This window comes from Lepus europaeus, chromosome 14, assembly GCF_033115175.1.
Source record: "Lepus europaeus isolate LE1 chromosome 14, mLepTim1.pri, whole genome shotgun sequence".
In the NCBI taxonomy this organism is placed as follows: domain Eukaryota; kingdom Metazoa; phylum Chordata; class Mammalia; order Lagomorpha; family Leporidae; genus Lepus; species Lepus europaeus.
Genome location: NC_084840.1, coordinates 83,245,695 through 83,259,913, shown reverse-complemented (window position 1 = coordinate 83,259,913; position 14,219 = coordinate 83,245,695). Strand labels below are relative to the sequence as shown.

Below are 14,219 nucleotides of genomic sequence, written 5' to 3'. Positions count from 1 at the left end.
CTGGGCCAGGCTGGAGCTAGGGGTCAGAAGCTCCATCCAGGTTGCCCATGTGGGTGGCAGGGGCCCAAGAACTTCAGCCGTCTCCTGCTGCTTTCCCATACACCTTAGCAAGAAGTTAGAATAGAAATGGAACAGCCAAGACCATGGGATGCTGAGGTTGCAGACAGGGTTTAACCCACACTGGCCCCTTTTTAAATATTTTTAAAGAGTAAATCTGAGGTGAAGAAATAAAAAAAAGGAAAAAAAAGAAAATACAACACTCTTTTAACAAAGTTCTCTTCACTTTCGAGCACTTATCTTTTATATTTCACGCACAGTGTTAAAAAATTATAAGCAATACAACAGCAGCCTAGACAGTCTGTGGGATACAAGTTAGAGAGGAAGACTTATAAGATAGTAGGAAATTTAATGAGAAAGGCTTGAACTTGATTATATGCTAAGGAAAAAAAATGTACGGCAAGAAAGCATCATGTCCCAGGCAACAGGAACAGCTGAAGGGGGAGAGGGCCCTAGGAAAGGGAAGAGGTGGGTATCGACAGCTCATGAGGAGCCCTGGATTTCAGCGGGACCACCAAGGGAAGAAGCGAGGTGCTCAGACGAATGAGAGTTCACCCAAGCAGGTAATTTTGCACAGGGTAAAATCAATGCTGACTCTGACACTGAGAGCTGGCAGAGAAGGGTGAGTCAGTGGAGAGGTGGCTCCTAACAGGTACTAGGGATGAGGGCATTCTAGATGGAAGGAACCACACAGGGCATTTGGGAGAAAGTAAACAAAGAATTTGATCAGGATATGGTTACCTGCACAGGCATAACTGAGAAGGCAGGAAGGAGCTACAGTATCTAATAGCATGAACTACAGGCACAGAAGCACACTAACAGAGTACAATTTATTTAGCTTCAATATAATTGACATTAGAAGTAAATCTCTAAAATAGATTAATATTTTGAGATAAATAACACACACACATCAGTTTCAAAATTTCCTACATATGGTTTACTAACATAAACTAATGTTAATTATACATTGTTAAGGGAGTACGGCTTTTACTTTTTATTAAATCCAACCAAGCAAAAGGCACAGAGTTTATCCTTATCTCCAAATACACCACACTGTCCTCTGATAACCAAAATAGTAAAACGTTCTACAGTTGATTTTATCATACAAGATTTTAAAATTAAATCAAAGCAGAAAATAACCTCTGACTACAGCTCTAATTAAGGTAAATGCTTACCTGAACCTACATGGCCTGTATATTTGACAAGGCACTTCCCCGTCTCTATGCTCCACAGCAAAGCAGTGTGATCTGTAAGATCAAAATCATGGTTGTGACTTAGCCACCATCAGTTTACAGCCTGTCCCATAAATGAGTAAGATATTCTAAAAGTGGTAAGTTCTGTTACCCCTAATATTGCCTGCAACTTTGATTCTATTACTCTGTAAAATACAATTACTCAAAGAAACGATTTCTAATACTGGGGAGACTGTGACTCCTCTGGTGCCATGGATTTGGCAAATAAATGGATAATCAGGGACTCAATTTCTTAGTGTAATATGACCCTGGCTGCATTTATACTTGAAACTTACACTTAGAAGTCACTGAAGATGATGCTTTCATTATTTTACTTAAGTATTAAAACTTTCCAGAACACAATATTCAAATTCAACTAGCATCCAAATCCAGTTACCAATTATCGGAGGTTAACTATTCCTTTTACCCTTTCTCTTATGGGATAATGCTTAAAAAAAAATCAAGTAGATTTGATAGGAAAATCTGAAAAGTAGCAACTATCCAAACGACACTGCAGAAATATCAGAAAGGATGCCTTTAATCTTTTTTAAATTATGATTTCCAAAGCAATCTGGGATGTTCATGTATGAACATGAGTTTCAAATCAGAGAAATTGCTTCTTCCATCACTGTAACTAATTTGTCAGATTATAGCAAGTAGTTGACTTCTCATAAGCTGGGAAAATAAGTCTCAACAAGAAAGCAACATTTTTAATGTTACTGATTTTTCTCTGAAGGGGTATTAAATTGCCACAGCTTTCACAAAATATCTTTTAGTAAGAAGAAAGGGAGATCCTTTATTTCTCTAATACTCCACACCCCTGTGATTCCACAGGCAAACCCTGAGGAATGCCACCAGCCTCCACTGCCAATTCAACTCTCTAGAAAGTGTGCATTTTCCAGTTTTTATCACAACAGTTCCCACAGCTGTACTTCACTAGTACCAGAAAAACATCATATATAACTCCAGAAAAGAAACACACATGAATGTGAATAAGAATAGAGTCAATCAAACAATACCTAATGCTTAAAAAATATTCTACCTCTGTTGCCTCTATTATTTGAACACTGACTCCTTAACAAAATTAAGTTAAATCCAAATATTTCCCTCTGCAGATATTCAAATCCACTGTTTACAGTAATATCCCACCCCTAGGACTACAGAAAGAGAGGACGATATGCTTTAGGACATCCTCACATGTTCCCATATCAAAGCCAGATGCTGCAGTTCTGACAATTCCTGCATCATACTTTTGCTTCCACAAATCACTCCATTATGGACAGCTGAAAGTCTGCCACTTCAGTCAGTCATCAAAGCCATGTTCAGTAAGCCAGCTGGATCAGTATCTGACTCACCAGCAGACGCGGTCCCCAGCACCACTGGCTGTGTCCTTGCAACACTAACATCCCAGATGCCATCCCTGTGGCCGATGTACTCCTTCACAAGCTGGCAGACAGCCCTCGAAGTGGTGGTCTTAAAGCTAGAGACAATCTGAAATGGAGAAGGGAAGTAGCATTGTAAACATGTACTGAAGTAAAATGTTCCAAGTTAAAAAAGGTGAAACAGAAAAAGAGGTCTTGAAAAATGTATTATATCACTGAATAGACTATTTTAAACAATGAAAGAACACAAGCATGAACAGAACCACCTTGTACGGTAATGTCAGGTTCCTTCAGCTCAACACCACAGAGAATAAAGTCCTTACAGAGGTTTCAGAAGACTTCTCCCCCTTCACCCCCTTGATGGGAGTGAGGTACTTAATGTCTTACTACACAAGAAGAGTCACTCTTCCACAAATCCAAATCATCAGACAAAATTTCCAAATTTTTTTAACAAACCACATAGCTAATTAGCAGCCAGACATGGAAAAGGCAAGAAGGATCCCCCAAACCATTATCACCAATTGCTGTGATCATGGCAGGACTTGGATTGTTCAGTTTTGGATCATGACACCAACCACAAACTATCAGGAAGAAAAAAGCCCATGGTAGGGGAGGAATCAAAAGACGACACTTCTAACAGATGAGTAAGTTTGTTCAAGATTGTTTATTGAGCACCTGTCTTGAGTCAGACGCTCTGCTAGATGGAAGAGACATAGCAAAGCAACACAGGGGCTCCTTGCCTTCAGAAGCTCACAGTCTAAAGGGAGACAGACATGAAAACAATACAAACAATGACAAACACACACAATAAAGTATTGTCTCACATAATGATATACACAACAAACAGTTCTCAGTTTCTCTTATAAAGAAAAATATGTGAGAGAAGAAACTAATGAAACAAATATTTCCTTATAGTTTGGTTTTTAAATTGCTCTCATATAAAAGGGCTTTTGAGCTTTTAAGTAAATCATAATAATATAGATTATTCAGAATAATGAAACCATAAACAAAAAAAAGTTGATAACCTTATACAGCTCACTTTAAATGTTGCTTTAGCAAAGCAACTGGAAAATGTATCTAAATTCATTCTTACATAAACATAAAAACATAATCCAGAATCCACTGCTACATTAATTCAGGCACATACATAAAATTTATTTCCAGTACAGTAGGAGACTAAAACAAAGTGCTTGATCAAGAGATTGACACTTTTACCAGTAATCAAAAGATTCATTTGGCTTGGTTTTTTTTTTTAATTTAACAAGTATTTAAAAGGATTTGTTCAACATCAAATCCATCATTACCTTCTTTTCTTTCTGAAAGCTATGCAACCCAGAAAAATTATCCCTCCACAATATGAAAAAGTGTTTTTGCTAACATACAGTGCCATTTAGATGTTGAATAATATTACAGAATTTTAGAAGGGAATGAAGTTATAAAGCACATGAAACTTTCCCATATAAGAAGCTATAATAAATTTCCTTTTCCAAGTTCCTCAGCATTGCTAACATAAATACCATGAAAACAAACTACTAGAGCCACCTTCTTCACACATCCCATTCATACTGTGAAGCAGAGGGGTTACTGCCTTGAAACTCTAGCTGCATTTCTGGTGTTATTTTAGAAGCAGAAGATAATGTGCTCTTAGAATACTGTAATATATCATCTCATGTGTCGCTTCCAAAATGCCCATTAGACTCGGACGTTCTGTTAACTTCAACTCTTTATTCTTTGACTTAGTCCCAAGTACAAAACAGTCCAAAAAACAGAATGAATTACTTAGAAGAAAAATAGCAGAATGATGACACCTGTCATCCTAAATCATTTCAACAATTAAGATACAAGCTAAAGCACTTGAAAAAAATCAGACAGCCTTTTTCACAATGAAAGATACTTATTTTCATAAAAATAATTGCAAATAATTTTACAAGTTTCTTTAAAGGGGTTTGCAGGTTAGACTATCTTACTACCCTCCCAATAACACATCAGAACTAGATCACTGGCCACCCAGAAAGGAGAACAACCTCTTCTGGGTTTAACTTATAACACTGTTTTCTCCCACTATCTCATCAAACATGCTACTTGCCTTTCATGGCTCGGAGCCAGAAGGAGGGAAAGTAATGAATGTAGACTGATGCATTTTCCTGTTAGATTCATGCTTAGCTTTAATAACAAGAATCCATGCTGCAGTACAAATCAGAATATATTCTTTTACCAAATTATCTCTTCAATTTTTTAATGATGTTCTATTTTTTCAATATTTTTAAGATAGGTATACACAGTGTGCAAAATGCTATAAATATTACCAATAATATGCTTCTTAACAAATTCAGATGAATTTCTAGTACCTAAAATGATTGGAGTGTTAAATAATTGTAATAATTAAAGCAAAGTATATTATAGATATCCTTACCTTTGTCCAAATCTTAGTTTTTATTGCTCGTGGTAAAGGATAACTTTATATAATCATTTCTTCCTCTACTTCATAATTAGAAAGTTTTGAAATTCTAAGACCACACACTGTATATATACAACTGTGAGCACAATATGCAATATAATTCAGGATATTTTAACAAGAAATTAAATGTAAAGACCATAATTTCACACTTCATTTAGAAGAAAATGTTTTAAGCTAATTTATTAAAAATGTCTAGTAAGTATAAGCTACATATTATATAACCAAAAACATCAAATAAATTGATTTACAATCTAAATGCTATGAAAACAAGGTAAACAGTAGGAAATGCCAGCAATATTTACTTTTTCTTTTTAATAAAAGGAAATACCAAAGATTTTCAAATAAGAAGAAACAGCAAAAAGTCTAAATTTGCTCTATTAATTGCAGTTTATCTCACTGCAGATGACATGCTAAATAACCTTAAACTCAAGAAAACAAACTGGAAAAGTAAAAAGCTAATATTAACTATGTCATCATAGTAGACTCACTGCAAATTTTAGCTTTTCCCCTCAGGCTTAGCAAAAGGAACATACATTCACTAAGATTAGGTACATAATTTATCTTTTACATCCCTGAAATACTCCAAAATAGAGAGACATATACAAAACTATCTCAAAAATATGACCTTGTTGCAGTAATACCATAGATAAACAGATTCCCAATATAAATCATTGCCACTTTAATGAGGGCAATACGAGATACTTTAAGTAAAATACCACAACTGTCCCTATTTGCCTCTTCCTGATCATACTTGGAAAATAGAAGATAATGAACTCAATGTAACTAAAATGTAACTTTAACTCAGAAAACTCATTGCTTTACACCTATTTATAAGCTTTCTCCAACTTCATACCTTTTATAACAAGCCAATTAAGAATAGAAAATATCTATTTCTAAAGACAATATATTGACTAATATACAAATATATTGATAACAATAAGCATTAGGGCAAGTTAGTGTATAGGTACCTACATACTGTGGCCACTTAACATGATATTTCTTTTAAAAATTAAATTTTCCTAGACACTAGACATTTATCTTTTTCTATTACACATTTCTAATTGGAAAATATGCAGGTTGAAGTACACATCAGCACACTTTAAACACCACATGACTGGTTCAAGTGTCAGTGCCCTGCATACCTTGCTGGTAGAAGCCTTGTAAGTGGTCTTTAGTTTCTGAGACAGCTGACTGGTACTGTGACTGGCTGTAGAGACAAAGAATCAACAATCAAATACAATCTTACAAAGAACCACAGCATCACAAAGCATATCTTTCATCCTAGGAAGAAAGTGAAACCCAGAAGGGTTCGTTTATCCACAGTAACATGGCAACAATGGCAGAGCTGGAGAAAGAACCCAAGCTGCTCCCCAACTCTTTATTTCTCTAGACCCACAGCTGAATTATGTACTTCAAGTTCTGCTTACAGCAAAAAAGCAAATCAGTGCCCTTCATTAAATTCCAAACTTCCTTGATAATATGAGAACAATACTTTTTATGAGCATTGACCTTACCTTTTGCTTTGAGTTGGCCCTTACTAAGTTCTGCTCCATCAATTGCTTGTCCTTCAGCAGCTAAGCGTTCATTAAGAGTATCAATTTCTCTTCGTACTATGGGTAAAAAAAAAAACAATTTTTATGCTAAATGTACTTACCGATTCCAAAACTTGCACATATAAAAAGGTTATATGCTAGTGCTATCTAAACAAACATGTGAAAAATATTCTAACAGAAACAATCACAATTTATAGCATTCCCAAAAGACTCAAGACATTCAAAATTTCATTCCAAAAATATATATTCATAATCTTACTAACACAATGGAAGACTCTACTATCAGGAGCTCCAACAAGATACCTGATTTCGACAGTTCTGCAACAGTTTCCTTTGTGCTTGGATCTGTGCACTTAGAAACATTATTCTGATACTGTCTGAAATTCAGAGAAGCAAGCAGGTACTTCAAAAAGTTCATAAAAAGACCAAAATAACAGTTTGACAAGGTAGTTAGGACACTGCCTCAGGCACCCACAAACCATCACTGAAATGCCTGGGTTCAAATTCCATCACTAATTCTGATTCAGTTTCCTGCTAATGCACACCCTGGGGGCAAGAGTGAGGTTGAAATACTTGGTTCCTGCCACTCATGTGAGAGACCCAGATTGAGTGCTAAGCTTCTGTCTTGAACCTGGCCCCAACCTGGCTGTCACAGCATTTGGACGGTAAAACAGTATATGGAATCTCTTTCTGCCTTCCAAATAAAATGAAAATAAACATTTAAAAAACAAAATAAGTAAGCTCATTTTTGTGGTAAAAACTTTGAAATCCATACATAGTTCCTTCATAATACACATCTTTCATTACTTTTTTTGGAGGTTCCTTGTATTTACAATCTAGCTGAGGACACTGTAACTAGGGAAAAATAATATATAGCTACTGACATATGGTACCACATAATTGCCAGGGAGAATGCTTGGACCCCTGTACCAGTGTGGGAGACCTGGAAGAAACTCCAGGCTCCTGGCTTCGGATTAGTCCAGCTCCAGCTGTTGCAGCCACCTGGGGAGTGAACCAGAGGATGGAAGTGTCCTTTCTCTCTCTCTTTCTCTCTTGCTCTCTCTCTCTCTTTCTCTGCCTCTGCTTCTTTCTGTAACTTTGCCTTGGAAATAAATAAATAAATCTTTTTTAAAAATTCAAGAAAGTTCTGAAAAATAAAGAGGAATTACAGAATACAGGAGGGGTAAGAAAAGCATAAAAAAGGACAATAGCGGCCGGCGCCATGGCTCAACAGGCTAATCCTCCGCCTAGCGGCGCTGGCACACCAGGTTCTAGTCCCGATCGGGGCGCCAGATTCTGTCCCGGTTGCCCCTCTTCCAGGCCAGCTCTCTGCTATGGCCCGGGAGTGCAATGGAGGATGGCCCAAGTTCTTGGGCCCTGCACCCCATGGGAGACCAGGAGAAGCACCTGGCTCCTGCCTTCGGATCAGCACGGTGCACCGGCCGCAGCACGCCAGCCGCGGCAGCCATTGGAGGGTGAACCAACGGCAAAGGAAGACCTTTCTCTCTGTCTCTCTCTCTCACTGTCAAAAATAAAAATTAAAAAAAAAGGACAACAGCTATAAAGAACAGAAGGAACCAATGAGAATGGAAATGTGGATCCTTCTGTACATCAGGTCCTCCTGCAGCATCCATGCTGTTAGCCAGACTGTGAGGATAAGGAAAGAGAGACTCAACCGGGAAACAACTGGTCCAAAAATACAGTTACTGAAGTGACACAATGGCACGCCAATGACACCTGCAGTCTCTCAGATCTGTGGGAAAAGAAGACTGGTCTGGCCAAAGGTATTAGTGAAAGGGCAGAACAAGGTAAGATCAGAAAAACACTGAGAGCAAAAGGCTCTAAACAGTACCCAGTATGAGCAACTCGGATTTTATTTTTTGGATAGCAAGGATCCATCAAAACCTGTTAAGTACTAAGTAATAATGTAAACTCAAAGTACTTTCCAGAATTAGCAACTCATAATCCTTTCATTTCTTGTCCAAACTGCATAAATTCATAAAATGAAGACCTTTAATCAATGGAAGCTCGATAATACTCCAGTTGTTAAAACTCTAATATTTCTAAACATCTTAAAAATTAGAGGCAGTACCTAATTTTTATTTTATAAAAAGTTGGAATCACTTCTACCTCCATAAATTTTCGTAGAAGATTTTTAAAAAAGAACCCAGTTATTAAAACATTAAATTTTCCAATAGCAAAGTTTAAATGACATAGGATTATACCTTGTCTTTATTATTGATCCAACTATATCACTTAGCCATGGAGTGAAAAATTGTTTCATGATACAAATGCTGTTCATCAGTATCCAATTTTTGGAATCAACTTGCAGATAAAGGCACAGAAGATTTGATTAGTTATATCTGCATAAAGCAAATTTTATGAAAAAAACTCTATAAGAAGAAAAATTGCTTAGCAACGGAGCAGCAAAGGACATGCTCATTTTCTAACATTTCAAGGTAAACTATTAATGCAGACAATTTAAAGATTTATTTATTCATTTGAAAGTCAGAGTTACACGGTGGGGGGGGGGGGGGGGGGGGGGGAGGCTTTCCATCCAACAGTTCACTCCCCAATTAGCCGCAACGGCCAGAGCTGTGCTGATCCAAAGCCAGGAGCCAGGAGCTTCCTCCGGGTCTCCCATGTGGATGCAGGGCCAGGTTTTGAACCGGTGCCCACATAGGATGCCAGCGCCCCAGGCCAGAGTGTCAACCCGCTGCACCACAGTGCCAGTCCCCTTAATGCAGACAGTTTGAAGTGTACAGATGGAGAACCAGAAGTAGACTACTTACATTTACATAAATAATCTCCACAAGAACTAAAAGCAAAAGATGCAGAAAATGTTTTCCCCTAGAGAGTGTGATGGGGTCAAGGGGTAATGGTAGCTATCTCTCCTTTTTCAGTCTTCATTTTAAGTATATTAGAATAATAGCCACTATTTCTAAAATTAAAAAAAAAAAAAAAATAAAGCCAAACTAACTACAAATTCTTTTGATTTATCTTAATAAGCCAATTAATACATTTCTTAGAAAATTTTCAAGCGATAATAAAAGGAAAAATATAAATAAAAGTTGTCTTAATTTACATTACATGGTTGATATAGGAAAAAATATGAAACTTTTTCAAAATAAAACCACAATTAGGAGGGGTAGATACTTTAAGCAGCCTGACAGCCCTCCAGAAAGGCCCAAGGCCTAAGTCCCATAACCTAAATACTACATAACCTATATGCTACCTCACAAGGAACTCTGCAGGTGGGGAGATTACCCTGGATTATCCAGAGTGCCCAATCCAAGCACATTCATCCTTATGAGTGCAGGGGAAGCAGAAAGTTGAACCAGAGGGGCAACAGGAGGACCTATCACCAAGGGGGAAGGGGACCATGAGTCAAGGAGTGCAGCAAAGAGACTCTGTCCTAAAAAAACACAGAGACAGCCTTTGGGAGACACTCATCCCGAAAGCCTCCAGAAGGAAGCACAGCTCTGCTTCCTTGGCTTTCTTTCCTCTAGTAAGAATCAGTCCACACTTTTAGAACTGTAAGATAACAGACGTGTACTATTTTAAGCCATAAAGTTCATTACAGCAGATTAGAAAACTAAAACAGGCATTTATGTTTGTCTATGAACTTTACTCTCAAAGATTTTGAAGGGTAACTGAAAAATTGTAAAAGTATATTAAGGTAGGAGATACTCACACTCTAAATTTTCAATATAAAGGTTTTCAAATTCTCTTTCTATTTGACCAAATAGTTCCAGAAGTGTACTGCGAACTGAGGAAGGCAGTTTAGAATCCTGCAGAAGACAAAGATTTTGTTTAAAAGAAATGAAGGAATCAATGAGTAACAAATTCTAATACCAAGTATAAAATATTTCTCCAGTGAATCTTTTATTCTAAACTCTTATTTTACATTATTATATATTTTATTTTTTATACATAAAATGCTTTAAAAACTCAAACTTCCAAATTTTTACAAAGGAAAATATAAGCAAATTGTATAAGTGGCTAATCAGAATACTATGGGATTTAAGAGCAAGCACTTCTCTAAAACAGCATTAAATTTTCTTTATATATGACAGGATGTATGCCTATTATGTTAAAAAACTTCCAAATTTGTAGAGAAGGAATGCAGTTCCCATAAATGAAATATTATAAACAGCCTTTAAGCCTATCATATGCTATTATAAATTATTTTAAAGATTTATATATGTATATATGTATACATGTATTTGAAAAGTAGTGTGAGAGAGATCAAGACACAGAGAGAGATCTTCCATCCACTGGTTTACTCCCCAAATGGCCACAACAGTCCTAGCAAGGACTTGGGTCATCTTCTACTGCTTTTCCAGGCCATAGCAGAGACCTGGATCAGAAGTGGAACAGCCAGGTCGCAAACCGGCGCCCATATGGGATGCTGGCACTGCAGGCTGTGGCTTTATCCGCTATGCCACAGCACTGGCCCCATAGCACAAACGTTTTGATAATTGTTTTTGATCCAAATTTGAAAAAAAGAAAAAAGATGGAGGCAGGAATTTGGCAGAGGCATTAAGATACATCTTAGGATGCCCACATTGGAGTGCCTACGTGGCAGTCCCCACTGTTAGAAATTCCAGCTGCCTGCTAAAGTGTACTATGGGAAGCAGCACGAAATAGCTCAAATACTTAGGTCCCTGACAACTGTTACCTGAGACCTGGATTGAGTTCCCAGCTCTTGGCTTTGGCCTGGCCCAGCCCTGGCTATTGCAGACATTTAGGGAGTGAATCAGCAGACAGAAGCTCTCTTTGAATTTCTGCCTTTCAAATACATTAAATAAATCAATAAATATTTTTAAAATATATTTATTAAGTTTCTTCTGAGATTAACTTCATAAGAAAGCAAATTTTAGGGAAAATGTTAATGTTTTAGGATAAAGTTCTACAATAATCACAGATCTCTGACACAAATTTTACAAACTACTTAAATATTTATGTGAAACCATTAGTTGAAAATACAAATTTGGCTGGGCATTGAGGTGCAGTGGATTACATCACCACTTGGGGCACCCAAATCCCATATCAGGGTGCCAGTTTAAATCCCACCTGCTCTACTTCTGATAATGCATCTTGGGAGGTAACAGATGATGCCTCAATTGGTTTGGCCCATGCTACTCACATGGAAGACCCAGGTGGAATTCTGGGCTCTAATCTTCAGCCTGGCCAGCCAGGGCTGCTGCAGGCATTTGGGAACTGAACCAGTACATAAAAGATCTCTCTTTCTTTCTCTCCCCTCCACCTTCTTTCAAGTAGATGAAAAACACTTAAAAATGAATAAAATATGAATCTGACAGAATCAGTAATTTAACATCCCTCTAAAATGCCAATGAAAACAAAAAAGGAAAACTCTAACAAAAATCAAAACCAAACTATCACATTCTTATAAGTATAAAACATAAACCTGTACAGAAATGAGAATAGTTAACCTTTCTCTCTCAGTCCTGCCTTGTGGTCTTTGCATATCCCATTCCCTTTCTGTGGAACGCTCCTTCCTCATAAGTGTTACCTCTTCACAGAAGCCTTCTGACTTCTACAGGTGGCAAATTTCCTCCCACTGATCTAGACTCATCACATTTTAAGATCTTTATCATTCAGTAACAAAATGTTTATTTACTTGAATACTAAATGAATCTTTAAGTAACTGTTGTGGAAAACAAAGCTGAGATGCAATATGAAAAATAAAAAAATAAAACATTAGCTCCAATTTATAAAATAGATAATTAAGAAACAAAATATATAAAAAGTGAAATGAGAACAAGTTGAGCCTTACAAAACTACCTTTTCATCTTTTCTATCAGCTCTTTTTTTATGCTACACAATTCCATAGACACCAAAATAAAAAACTCAAGTCAGAAAGGCTACTATGATTCAGTAAAGCTTTTAAAGAAACTGCACTTCACCAAACAGCTAAAAAACCGTGATACATACAGGCAAGAGCAGCTCTTCATTCTGTAATCAACACTGTGAGTAGAAGTATTTAGATCCAGCAAACACAGACCTCATTCCCACACTAACCACTGTTTTCTAAGTTACTTCAGATTTACAAATCTAATTCATATAAAGTTAAACCTAATAGATCTCATCCAGACTAACCTTCACCTTTTTTTGATACTACTCCCCAACAAAGAATACCACTATTCATACTTTGTCTAGATTGTGATTTCCCCTATTATTTAATTCAAATCTACTGGCAATCAATAATCTGTATTCTTAGATCACCCCACTTACACTTGATCTTGGCCAAATGGCCAAAAAGTGATCTGCTTATACCTACCATGCCAACTGCTCACACCAAACATTTTCACTCTCTACCTGCTGCAGAGGGAAGGCACAGCACCTTACACTGGCTCCTCACAGAACATGCTGCTCAGTCCCACTCTAAATAACTGTATTTATTCAACAAATAAGTACTGCCTAAGGAATGCAGGAAACACAAAGTAAAGAGCCATAGAGGGGTTCAGAGGAATGAGTTGTTCAGCTTGGAGAATTCTGAATTACTTTCATGAAAGTTACTTTGAAATGTACCTCCTTGTACTACATCACAATAGAGGACAGGGGCTCAAGAAGGTCAAGAGAAGAACATAATTACCTCCTATGTGAGGTAACTCTAGACTATACCAGTAAAGAGGTTGGAGAAATGGCATGGCTAGAAATCTAAGCCTATTTTTGACTGTTTACCTGAACTAACCGATATGGTAGCCACTAGCCACACCTATTTAAATTTCTACATCAAGTAATCAGAATTTTTAAAAAGTAAAATTTGAGGTTCTGAGTCACATCAGCTACACTTCAAGTGCTCCCCAGTCACATGAGGCTGTGGCTGTCATCACACAGCACTGAATCAGAACACTTCCATCATCACAGATGTTCTAACATACAGATCTGGTTTCACTCTCCAAAGTGTTACGTTATCATTTAAGTAATTAAGTCCCTCAAAATTCAAATGCTGAAGCCCCTAAAACTCACTACCTCAGAACACAACTATATTTAGGGGTAAGGGTTTTACAGAGGTAATTAAGGTGGAAAATAATGTCACAGAGGTGGGTATTAATCCAATATTACTGGTGTCTTTAAAAGAGATTAGGACATGGAGATGTAGAAAGGACAAGCCATCTAAGGACTGGGAGAAGGTAGCCATTTACAAAATTCAAGGAAAAACCAAACCCACATCACTTTGATTTCAGACTTCTGCTTCCAGAATGGTAAGAAAACAAATTTATATTGCTTAAGTCACTTTGTGGTAATTTGTTACAATATCCATGGCAAATTAATAAAATGGAATTAACTTTTAAGGAAAATAGAACAAGGTACAGTCAGCCTTCAACATGAATGGGTCTCACCCTCAGAGTCAACCAACCACACGTTGAAAATATTCAGAGAAAAAAATCCCATCTTTACTGAACGTGTGCAGATTTTTTTGTCATTATCCCCTGAACAATACAGCACAACCATTCACTTAGCGTTTATACTGTATTAGGTACCATAAGTAATCTAGAGAATTTAAAGG

General features: G+C 37.0%; 1 protein-coding gene across 2 annotated transcripts in view; it reads right to left on the bottom strand.

Moving 5' to 3' along the window:
- WDR37 (WD repeat domain 37) overlaps window positions 1-14,219 on the bottom strand; it is a 77,141-nt gene that overhangs the window by 51,158 nt on the left and 11,764 nt on the right. For both annotated transcript variants that reach the window (XM_062211088.1, XM_062211087.1), the window contains exons 3-7: window positions 10,377-10,473; window positions 6,644-6,739; window positions 6,272-6,336; window positions 2,645-2,780; window positions 1,233-1,304 (exon numbers count right to left, since the gene is read on the bottom strand). In XM_062211088.1, coding sequence (XP_062067072.1) covers window positions 1,233-1,304; window positions 2,645-2,780; window positions 6,272-6,336; window positions 6,644-6,739; window positions 10,377-10,473 — 466 coding nt within the window. The remainder of the gene's footprint in view (window positions 1-1,232; window positions 1,305-2,644; window positions 2,781-6,271; window positions 6,337-6,643; window positions 6,740-10,376; window positions 10,474-14,219) is intronic.